Below are 12,445 nucleotides of genomic sequence, written 5' to 3' on the forward strand. Positions count from 1 at the left end.
CCCTCCCAGCACAAATGTCCACTAACACACTCCCATTCTCATCTATCTCAGCCGGCACACCCCACTCACCAGCTATTCCATCCACCTTCACATTCCCAACTTTACCATTCATATCACCGATCAAAGACGCTCTCTCATTCCTTCCAAACTTTTCCATGCACACTTCTACATTTGTCCAGAACTCTTCTCTCACTCTTCTAGCACAATCTTGCATTGGCGCATACACACACACAATCGCCCACATTTGTATTCCAACTTTCAACTTTACCCACACAATCCTTGACCCAAGTGATCTATACTGTCTTATGCTCTTCTTCCATCTTTTACTCACAACTATACATACTCCTTCCTTTGCCCTCTCATTCTCACCTACTCCTGCACATATACCCCATCCATACTCCCATTCTCTCACACTTTCTCCTCTCCATTTTGTTTCAGTTATTCCACATACATCCACTTTCGCACCCTCAAGCACATGGACAATCTCTCTCTCTTTCACCTCATCATTCGCTCCCCTTACATTCCACGTTCCGATAACCATGTCCTTTGTCCGGTCCTTGGTCGTCATCGTTTGGTCAGTCCTTGTCCGAGGCTTATTGTTTGTTTTTTTAGTTAGTTGTTTTCCGGGGAGGGGCACTAACCCTCCGCCAACCCTTTTAGACGCCTTTTACAACAAGCAGGGATACTGGGGGAGTATGCTTGAAAAAAAACAACAACCCCCAGGGAGGGGTGATTTACGATGTTTTTTCTTTCCTTCTTGTTTCCTCATAGAAATATATGTTTTATGGTAATTGTTACTGAGAAAGAGTTTTGGGAAATATCATTAGCTACATTTTGATATATAAACATTTACTGTAGGACAATTCGGGTTGGTTTTCCATACCGCAAAAGAAAATTATCTTACGATCGTGCTGCAGTGCAGGAGTGGTTTTTCGCTAAATTATTTCTTCCGCTGCCTTTAGTTATACCTCTATGTGCCTAATTTTTTTTTCACGTGATCTCGAATAGTTGTACTTGCTATTGGTGTTCATAAAAAAATTTGGCGAATAAAAATTATGCACTAATTTACAATGTTTTTTCATTCCTTCTTGTTCTCTTATAGAAATATGTTTTATGGTAACTGTTACTGAGAAAAAGCTTTAGGAAATTTCATTAGCTACATTTTGGTATATAAACATTTACTGTAGGACAATTCGGGTCAGTTTTATGTACCACAAAAGGAAATTATCTTACAATCGCACTGCAGTGTGGGAGCGGTGTTTTGTTGCTAAATTATTTTTTGCCCTGCCTTTATTTATGCCTCCATCTGCCTGATTTTTTATTCACGTAATCTCGAATAGTAGTACACTACTTGCTTATGATGCTGACAAAAACATTCGGCTAGTATAAATTATGTGCTAATTTACGATGTCTTTTTCTTTCCATCAACGGGCGATTTTGTTGGACGAAGCTTGTGTCGTCCAGTAACGAGAGGGTGAGATTAGGTTCGATGCAGCCTGGGTCATCCAGCAACGAATGGGTGACTCTTGCACCGCTACCCTAAGTATCGAAAGGATTAAAGCCAACCAACTAATAATATTAGCTTACTGGTAACTAAAGTTCTACTGCACAGGCCAGGCGCTCCTCACTTATGATGTGTACAGGCATAAAAATATTACAAGTGATAAATTCCAAATGGCAGCTATATCAGCTTCTGGCTGATGGGTTATAAACATGTGAAATATAATACAAGCTTCTGGTTCACAGCTGGTTATAAAAAAGTGAAATGCAAACTTTTGGGTCACAGCTTAAACAAAAACAACGACTTCTGACTTCATAGCAAGTTCATAGTAAGTCATGGGAAAATTAATCCAGTTTTGGGCTACCTATTTTAATTTGGTCACTGGAAGCTTAATAATGAAACAACTTTACCTCTTTCATTGGTAATGTCACACTAAGGTGGTGGTAGATGGTAGCAACTGCCATCCACTCACTTGATGTAGCGCTGCCTACTTTCTTCGCCTTTCTCATTCTGTCTCTTTGTCTGCCCTCCTCTCTTTCTTCCTGTCACTTTTTATTCTTCTTTCCACTTCAGGTGGCTCTTAACAGAGTGACAAGCCTAATTGTTTCCTGTAGGGGAGAGGAGTAACCCAGGAAACCATTTACATCATTGGGTGGTTACCGTATAGCCTGATAATGGGGTGGCATGAAGCCTGCTATAGTGCCCCTGCTAACCGGATGGAGTGCTGCAAATGTGACGTTCATCCAGGAAACAAACCTCCATAATATTCCCATTTCATAAGGTGCACTCAACTTCAGGGGAACATGAGTTAAATACATTGGACTGCCCTGCAGGGTCAACTGCTTGCCTGTTAGGTCTGCTCGGCCAGACAGATTGGGGCTGATCAACAACAACAATTAGGTGCTTCATATGGACTAGTACAAGATAATTTTAAACAACTACAGGGAATCTTATCACCCAATGTTAAATATAAGTGTGACAAATACCAGTACCTGCACCTTAGTACAGTACACAGACTAAGAAAATATAACGATCATACTCTCATCAATAAACATCCTTGAATCCTAAATTTTACCTTCTGATCTGTGTGTTCATGAGGCTGAGAATTAAGTTCCTTTGCTGATTCAGCTGAGTCTGGACTTCCCTCAGATCCTCTGTCCCCACTTAAGTCTTCCGCACTTCTCTCTGACGACTTCTGAGGACTATTTGAGGAGCAAACTTCAGAAGATGCCGAGGAGAGTGGATCCTGTGCTTCATCTTTCACATCCTTCTCCTTTAGTTTTGTCTCCCTTTCCACCTTCTCTTGCCTCTCACTGGTTTCCACAGTGTCTCCTTCACTCGCCTCTGCTTCCCCACTTGTATTATCAGGAACTTTTGCACTGCTAGCCACTGAGGTGCTGTTTCTGCTCTCCTCCTTCACTTTGCATGTCTTCTCCGATTCTGTGGGTTCCTCCTTCACCTCTGCTTGATTTTTTACCTCCTTCTTCTTCACATTCTCTTCCGCTGCTTTCTTTGCTAATTCTTCAGTAGTGCCTTTTTCAGCTCTGGATCCTTCCTCTTCACTTTCATCCCTCCCTACCCCACTCCCCCCTACCTCCATAGGTTGTGGGGACCCTGCTTCAAATGTCTCCTTGCAGGTTTCCTCCTTTGGCCGCCCTTCAAAACTTCCCTCTAACCTGAGCCTCTTTGTAGGTGGTTCTCTAGGGTCTGCACTCCTCTCATTCCCTCCCTCACCCCCATCCTCCTCCTCGTCCTGACCACTATACCCCTCCATCGCCTCCTCTCCATCTCTGTCCTCTGAGCTTGGTCCATTTGAACTTGCAACATCATTTTCTGAGTCATTCAATTCTGCACCATAAGAGTCTGAAAAAGAGTTTAAGGTTCAGAATGAGCATATAGGGTAGTAATAATTAAATTTTCATATCATGTATAAAGGCTCCAACATGTCTGCATGTGCAAACCTAAGTCACCTAATGACAGCTCTCCATGCTGCTCAAGCTCTAGCAGCCTCCTTATTCAGTCCTTTATCCCTGAGGTCACATTCTGTGACTTTGTCCCAGGTCTTTTTTGGTTTGCCTCTCGCAATCCTACCCCTGACAATCAAACTTCCCACCTTCCACACCCAGCTGCCATCCTCCATCCTCTCATCATATTCATAACATCTCAATCTACCCTTCCTCATCATAATATCAATACATTCCAGTCCCATCCTTTCTCTCAACTCTTCAGTCACAATCCTAGCCCCCCAGGCCTCTCATTCAAGGAAGCCCTACACATCCATCTAAACAATGTCATTTCTGTACATTTGAGCCAACGAATATCCTTCCTCTCATTCAAGGAAGCCCTACACATCCATCTAAACAATGTCATTTCTGTACATTTGAGCCAACGAATATCCTTTTCCTTTACTGCCCACGTTTCACTACCAAATGGCAATACACTCTTAACACATGCCCCATTCAAGGATCCCTTAGCATGGAAGGAAAGCTCTCTTACTGTCGCGAGAGGCAACAGTTCCCTGAACTTCCTCCAACCACACCCTACCGTTGCCACAGAACTAGCTCCAGCCCGACTTTTAGCACATAACAAAATAACAAAACTCCTCTACACACTCAAGAGACACCAGTAATATCAATCCTTTCATGCCTGACACTCTCTACATGCTCTCCATGACATACTGCACACACAAAATCAGCATCACCTTGCAGTCTATCTCTAATACTACTACATCTCTTATGCACCCACTTATTACATACACTGCACAGGATGGAGTTATTTCCCACACCCTTTTCACAAACTGCGCATGTACTGCCACCAACCCTAGATATCATCACTTTTGTTTTATCTACATTTACTCTCAAACCCTTGTGTCCCATTCTGTCTGTCATTTATTACATTTTTCCTCTGCAATCAACACCAGGTCATCAGCATACAAATCTCCCATGGTAGTCCATTTCTGAAGTCACATGAGAGCCATGACAAACAACAACAGGCTCTAGACTGACCCCTGATGCATGCCAGCATTCACAGAAAACTTATCACTCAAATCTCCGTTCATTCTCATCTTGCTGCAAGCACCCACGCATGTAGACATTATCATTTTAACCAGCCACTCCTTGATCCCAAGCTTTCTCATTGCCTGCTTCACCACCTCCCTAGGGACTCTGTCAAAGGCCTCCAAATCAACAAAAACAAAATAAAGTTCCGTTTCTTCCTATATATTTTTCCTTAAGCAGTTGGACAATGAATATGGCATCAGTGCTCCCTTTGCCCGGCATAAATTCAAACTGCATTTCATCAACATGCATTCTTTCCCTAATCATACCTTGTACGACTCTCTTCACTAATTTCATTATATGGCCCAAAAGTTTTATTGCTCTTTAATTTTCCTGTTTCCAGGGCATCATCCTTCCCATCTACACAATTACAATCACACTTTTCAGCCAATCATCTAATCATCTGGGACACCACACTCATATATAATCACCGTGGCAGATGGAGGTACCCATCATCCACTAACTCAATGTAGGGATGCCTTATGGTCTCTACACTGAGTGACAAGCCAAATGGTTCCCTCTACCCAGGAAACTATTCACTACGCTGGGTGGTAACCATATAACTGGGGTTTTTGGCTGGGATAAGTGTTCCCCAGATTCCCCTATCTAAAATCACTTAATAATGGCAAATGTCTGGGACAGCCTTGGAGGGCCCAATATCTGCCCAGGGCCCCAACCTACTGGGCAGATTCGCATGGCCATGTGGAATGTGAGAGGTGTGAATGAGGACAGCATGAGGGTGGAAGTGAGGAATGTGTTCAAGAGTGCGAGATATGTCGTGATGGCATTGTGTGAAATGGAAGAGTGGGAGTGTGTGAAATATGTACGATCGGGCATGAATGGGCAAAGAAGATGCAAGGAAGGAGTTGCTCTGTTGATGAATGCGGTATGGCAGAGAGGAATGAAAGATTACAAATGTGTCGGCTCGAGATGTGTGTATGTCACGTTCAAGTTTGAGAAAGTGAAAGGGGCTGTGACTGTAGCATATGCACCGTGTGTTGACAGGAGTGAAAGAAAGAAAGGTTTTGGGATGAGATGGATGAAGCAGTGGGAGAAATGTCCAGGAACTATAAAGTGATTGTAATGGGCGATATGAATGGAAGAGTAGGCACTGGTCCAGAGGATGACATAATGGGTTGTAACGGAGTACCAGGAGAAAGTGATAATGGAAAGCGACTGAAGGATATGTCTCAGGAAAGGATGTTGTGCATTTGTTACTCATATTTCAAACACAAAGATGCACATAAATATATTGTACAGGTGTCAGAATAAGTTTGTTTCCTTTTCCGTGGACTAAAGTGTTTGTACCACTGATCGATGGAGAGCTAACCCCTCCTCCTCCCTTCCTCATAGTCCCACACTCCCACCCAACCCAACCACTTTTCTCTCTGACCCCATAACCCCATCCAGTACCCTCCACACTCTCACTGACAGCCAGCTACGGGTTTCTGTACTTCAAGCACCTCTCTAATTATGGGTAGTCTGAACAACTAATAAAGGAATAGTACAGTATATATCATAAATCAAGTTAGGAAAAGGTTCACTACACTGATAGAGAGAGAGAGAGAGAGAGAGAGAGAGAGAGAATAAATCTGCTGTGATTAAATGTTGTGGAAGTAGACACCTCTTTTACACACACAAACACACAGATAGAGAGAGAGAGAGAGAGTTAAAAGACAGGGAACGACAGGAAGAGAGGGAGTGCGAGTGGAAAAATGAGAAATGAGAGGACAGTTAAGGAGAAAATAAGAAAGGGAGAGGCAAGGAGAGAACAATGAGAGCTAAGAAAAGAGACAGAGTGAGAAGATGAGACAGTGAGAGGTGAAATGAGATACAAGCAGTGTGAAAGAGAAAAGGGAGATGTGAAGCCAGGAGACAGGGAAGTAGAGACAAAAGGGGAGACAGCTGAGAGAAAATGAGAATGGAGCAAACATACAAATAGGGATGACAAAATAAGAAAGTGGGAAAGAGAGCTACGGAACGGAATACCGAGAACGATAATGAGAAAAATTAGAAAAGGAGGCAAGGTAACAGGGAGGAGGAAGAAAGTGTGTTATTCTGGCAAGGATGCAGGGAAAGAACTAAGCAGGATAAGACGAAAGCATTGAGGCTAAGTAGAATGAATGTAACATTCAAGTAAGAAGGGAGGGAGAGAAACAGAGAAATCAGAGAAATTTGCAGAGAGAAGGTAGAGATTAAGGGTGAGAAAAAATAGGTTAATTTTTTGGGCAAGAAACAGGAGGGGGATGCTAAGAAGGGAAGACAAGGGGAGGGAGAGGGAGGGAGGGAGAGGGAGGGAGGGAGGGAAAGACAGTGGGAAGAGCAGAATGAAAGAAGAGATTTTGGGTGACCGGGAAAGACGGAGAGAGAAGAGAGAAAAAGAGCATGCAGTTATTACTGGGGGAAGAAAGCAGTGAAAGAAATGCATTTAGTACAAGTAAAGAAATACGGAGAGAGTAATGGAGAAAAAAAAAAAGGTAAGACATGTGACACATGAAAAAAGTAAGCCAAAGTTGTGACACATGGAGGGAGAAAGAAATGATGAGTGAGGTAAGGAGCGAGTGACAGAGAGGGAGAGAGACAAAGGAAGGGAAAGAGAGAGGGAGAAAGGTAGGGACTGGGCAGATAGCTAAAAAGAAAGGGGAAGGAGGGAAAAGAAAACTGGGGATGAGACAAAGGATCCAGAGAGAGAGAGAGAGAGAGAGAGAGGGAGGAGGGGGCAGTACACAGACAGATAGGTCAACAAATATTCAGAAAGAGTGTGTGTGTGTGTGTGTGTGTGTGTGTGTGTGTGTGTGTGTGTGTGTGTGTGTGTGTGTGTGTGTGTGTGTGTGTGTGTGTGTGTGTGTGTGTGTGTGTGTGTGTGTGTGTGTGTGTGCGTGCGTGCTTCCGTCCCTGTGTCCCTCCTATAACACTGTTCCATTTTTTCACCAGCGTGTTTTCTTCCTCTCTGCTTCAGTTTCTTCTCTCACTCACTGTTTTTATCAGTATTTCTCCTGATTGTTCTTACCATTCCAAGTCTCTCTCTCTTTCTCTCTTACACTAGAATAAATGTGAACTGGATATGCATTCCCAGGCAAACAAGAAGTATCTCCATGGTATAGGCTGCATAGTCATTTAGATCCTAACTTTTCCTTGCAACTCCTCTGTGTGTGTGTGTGTGTGTGTGTGTGTGTGTGTGTGTAAAAGAGGTGACTACTACCGCAACATTTAATCACAGCAGACTTATTTTCTGCGTGTGTGTGTGTGTGTGTGTGTGTGTGTGTGTAAAAGAGGTGTCTACTACTGCAACATTTAATCACAGCAGATTTATTCTCTCTCTCTCTCTTTCTCTATCAGTGTAGTAAACCTTTTCCTAACTTACTGTACTATTCCTTTATTAGTTGTTCGGACTGCACATAATTAGCGTGGTGCTTGAAGTACAGAAACCCCTAGCTGGCTGTCAGCGAGAGTGTGGAGGGTACCGGGTGGGGTTATGGGGTTGGACAGAAAAGTGCGGGAGGTTGGGTGGGAGTGTGGGACTATGAGGCTTCAAGGGAGGAGGAGGGGATAGCTCTCCATCGAGCAGTGTTACAAACACCTTAGATCAGGGAAAAGGAAATGAACTTATTCTGACGTCTATACATGGTATAGAGGGAAAGGTGATTGTGTTGAAAGATGCCTGATTGATTACGTGCTTGTAAAGAGGCTGGGAATGGTTGCTGATACAAGGGCCATGAGAGGATGATGTGGAAGTTTGTCAGATCATATGATTGTGGTATGCAAGATCAAGCTGAGAAGAGAGAGGTGGACCGGGAGAGAAAGATGCAGTCAGGGAGAAAGACTGAAAGTCGAGAAGCTAAGGATCAAAGAAATGGAATATGAATATAGGACCAATGTAGAGGAGGAGTTACAATCAGTGAACTGGAATGACATGGATCTGAACAGCCTGTGAAGTGATTATAGGAATTGCTTAGTTAGGAATGCTAAAGTGATGTGTGGTGTGGCAAGAGTATTAACAAAGAAAAGAGGTATGGCATGGTGGGATGAAGAGGTTAAGAGAGCAGTGGAGGAAAAGAGGAAGAAGTGGCTAGAGTGGTTACAGGACAGGGGTTCAATTAAAATAAGAACTGAATATACTGACAGCAAGAAGCACATAAAGAGACTAGTGAAGATGAAAATGAATGAGGAAAATGATTACCTAGGAAGAAAAATGAATGCAAATTACTCTGAAAATAGAATGTTATTCTGGAAAGAGGTGCAGAAATGTAGAAGTGACTGCAGAAAGAAATGTGAAAGTGTGAAGGATGTAAGTGGTAGATTATTAACCCATGGGGAAAAAGTAGGGACCAGATGGAAAGAATATTTTGAAAGCCTAATGACTGGGAATGGAGAGAGCTGAGCCACTGTACACATGATTGTTTTGGGGGGGGTGCAGAGAAGGAATAAAGTGATAGGAAACATGACACTCGCACAGGTGAAGAACGCTGCGAAACGGCTGAAAAATGAGAGAGCACCTAGGGTTAATGAGGTATGCAGAGATGATTAAGTGTAATGGAGAGAGGGGAATGAAGTGCTTATTGGAGATATATAAGAAGGCATGGATGGGCAAAACTGTGCCAGCACAGTGGAAAAAGGCTGTGATTGTACCCCTGTACAAAAATAAAGGTGAGCGAAGTGAGTGCATGAATTATCGTGGCATCAGTCTGTTCAGTATGGTAGGGAAGGTATATGGAAGAATTATTATAGAGAAAGTAAGAGAGATATCAGAAGTCCTAGTGAGTGATGAACGGGGTGGCTTTAGGAGTGCCAGAGGATGTAAGGATCAAATATTTGCAGTAAGACAGGTAGTGGAGAAGGCTTGTGAGCAGGATTATAAGGTGTTTAAGGCATTCATGGATCTGGAAAAAGCATACGACAAAGTAGACAGAGAAGGACTGTGGAAGGTTTTGTGCATGTAAGGTGTAGATGCTAAGCTGCTAGGAGCCGTCATGAGTTTTTATGATGGTAGTGAAGCATGTGTAAGGGTGAATGGACATCTAAGTGAATGGTTCAAGATCAGTGTGGGCATGTGACAAGGTTGTGTGATGTCCCCATGGTTGTTCAATATATATATGGATGGGGTGATGAGAGAAGTAAAAACACGAGTAATGGAGAAAGGAATGGCCATTGTATTGAATGGTGATGGATGGAATACTGTATTTCAAATATGATGTATGCTGATGATGCAGAACTACTTGTAAATATAGGACAAGAACTTGGTAGACTAGTGAAGTTTTACTGATGTCTGTTGTGCGTCGTGTCTTGAGCATAAATGTGGAAAAGAGCACAGTGATGGCTATTGAGAGAGAAGGTGACCCAGCGTGATGTTACAATGAATGGAGAGAGACTGGAATTGGTTAGAGATTTCAAATACCTGGGTACAGTGATAAAAAAGAGAGGAAAATGTGCATAAGAAATGGAAAGTAGAGTGACACAAGGAAGGAAAGTAGCTGGTGCTATGAAGGCCTTGATAAGAAACAGACTTGAGTGTTGCAGCTGCATGAGGCTTACATGAAGGAGTATTAGTGCCAACCTTAACATATGGAATGTGAGACTATGGTGTGGCATGAAAATGAAAAGTCAAGAGTAAGAACAGTGGAGATAGAACTGCTGAGGAATGTATGCCGAGTAAAGGGAGTGGATAGGATATGATATAATGAGATTCATGAAAGATGTGGGTTGAGGAAGTCTGTGGACATCAGAATTGAAGAGAGTGTACTGAAATTATATGGTCATGTGGAGACAATAGATAACAATAAAGTGGTGAAAATGGTACATCTTGGTGAATCTGAAGGAGGGAGGTGGTGAGGTAGGACAAGGAAAAGGTCAAGGGATATGGTAGATGAGTGTGTGACGAAGAGAGGCACGGAAACCAGTGAGGCTAGGAGATTGACAAGAGATCAAGCTGGCTAGACAAATACTGTGAGAAGTGCATGATCATGGATTTGGCACCCCTTTTTAATGTGACACCATCCATAGTGACTCTATCGGATACATACATGTGAAGCTTCAGAATGTGGTGAATGTTTTTGGCGTATCAGATAAAGCTAGGATTGAGAGGGCTTGAATGATGACTGAATGGAAGCGTGGACCATTGGACTGGGCAAACTTGGGCTGTCTGGATGTTGCTACTCCTCACCCTGCACTGGGGTGGGAAAGGAGGTCTGGATGATGATGATGATGATGATGATGACAAAATCAATAACTAAACCCACTCCTACAATATATCTCCTGAGACTTTTAGCATTTCAGCAGTCAATTCAGACACATCTGCTGCCTTCTCCAATTGCATCCTGCCTATTGCCCTCCTCACAGTAGCAAGATCAATCAAAAACCAAGGACCAAACACTGTATCTGCTGACTCCAAACCTTCCCTGTTCCAGTCAAATTCTTCATTACGCAACTGGTTATAATTTTAAGTATTTGCTGCCAGAGCAAAAAAAAAAAAAAAATTGATAATGGAGATTATGATCCAAATTACGAATAATGTACCCTACCTATTCAACTTGAAACATCAGAGAAATATTCAGGGCAAAAGCTATCCCAAAAGGAATTCACATTATTATTAAAAATCCTTCTTACTCAACATGAACAAAGGAATATCCAATGTACGATCGCCCAAACAAATGATGACTCACTTTCATTACATTTCAGACAAAACTCCTTGGGTCTGGCAACATTCACCTGATTGGGAGTTAGGAGACGGAAAGTCTTTACCTACTCTGCAAACATTATCTATCGTGTAAAAAAATTAATCTTGCAAAAATGTTAGTTAAGTTTTGCGTTTATTTTTTTTTAGGTCAATAACAATAATTAAATAATAAGTGACATCTGGCACGTTTCCACTCGTCGTTATGATGCATGCCAGCAGTGTTAACAATGTAGCAGTTTTCCTGTTAAATTTAAGTTTTAAAAGCAATCTAGCAGGTAAAAATTGAAATATTTTCTGTACATCTAACGGTCTTTTAAAGTCCTATCTAGCATTTGTTTCCTTAATTTCCCTTAGCCTGGCAGATTTTTACCACTTCTGAGACCAATCTAGCAGATTTCTATAATTCTCCTTTGGTAACACTGCACGTCAGGCATCACATCCAGTCATTATCGTGCCATGGATGTGAGTGGATGTGTTTCGGCCTTTGTCACGATCCCCTCCCCACCCTTTGATACAATCCTTTTCATCTTTAGTTCTCTTCATTGTCACACTCTTGCTTTTGACTATCATCCTCTCCCTCTAAAAACAGTTCTTTCATGAAACTGCCCTCCATTTTATTATATGTTGGATTTTTGTGTGAATAAAAATGACCAATTTTCCCACAATAATTGCACTGGTTTCTCTAACTTAACTGAAAACCAGCAGATTAATTTGGTTCTTGATAGCAACACAGGTCATCAGGGTTGTTCTTGGGCACATGCAATAATTTGTCTGTCTTGGTCTTGTGTTCTGCTCCATTTGGCAAATTTTCAATGTTCTGCCTCTCTATATCATTTATCTATCCATTAACTGTCCTCTTTTTGTTGTTACCCCGCCAGGATATTGGCCTTGCTGGAATATTTGCTAAATCAAAAGCAATAATCTGTGTGCACTGACAGGCTGTAGTATCGTGTTGACGATCCATCTTGCTTACAGTGCTCACGGGTTTTCCCGCGTAAATAACATCCTGCATAGAGAATTAAATGTGGATAATAACATATTTTTAGATGATTATTTGTCTGATTTGATGGCTCTCACATGATTTCGACATTACCATTATCTGTGGGTTTTATTTTAAGGGACATTCTTCCTTCAGTATTGTTGATTAAGGAAGTCAAATAAGTACTACAAGACTTTCTCCGCATTTTGACCCTGAAATCATTCAATGATAGGCTG

The 12,445-nt window shown here is 42.1% G+C and overlaps 1 protein-coding gene across 1 annotated transcript in view; it reads right to left on the reverse strand.

Annotated features, from left to right (window-relative positions):
- LOC145401914 (uncharacterized) overlaps nt 1-12,445 on the reverse strand; it is a 74,223-nt gene that overhangs the window by 16,649 nt on the left and 45,129 nt on the right. The window contains exon 6 of the mRNA XM_080274020.1: nt 2,577-3,364. Coding sequence (XP_080130146.1) covers nt 2,577-3,364 — 788 coding nt within the window. The remainder of the gene's footprint in view (nt 1-2,576; nt 3,365-12,445) is intronic.

Source organism: Coenobita brevimanus, chromosome 57, assembly GCF_032717465.1.
Source record: "Coenobita brevimanus isolate Jiangsu-jjx chromosome 57, ASM3271746v2, whole genome shotgun sequence".
NCBI classification, from domain to species: Eukaryota; Metazoa; Arthropoda; class Malacostraca; order Decapoda; family Coenobitidae; genus Coenobita; species Coenobita brevimanus.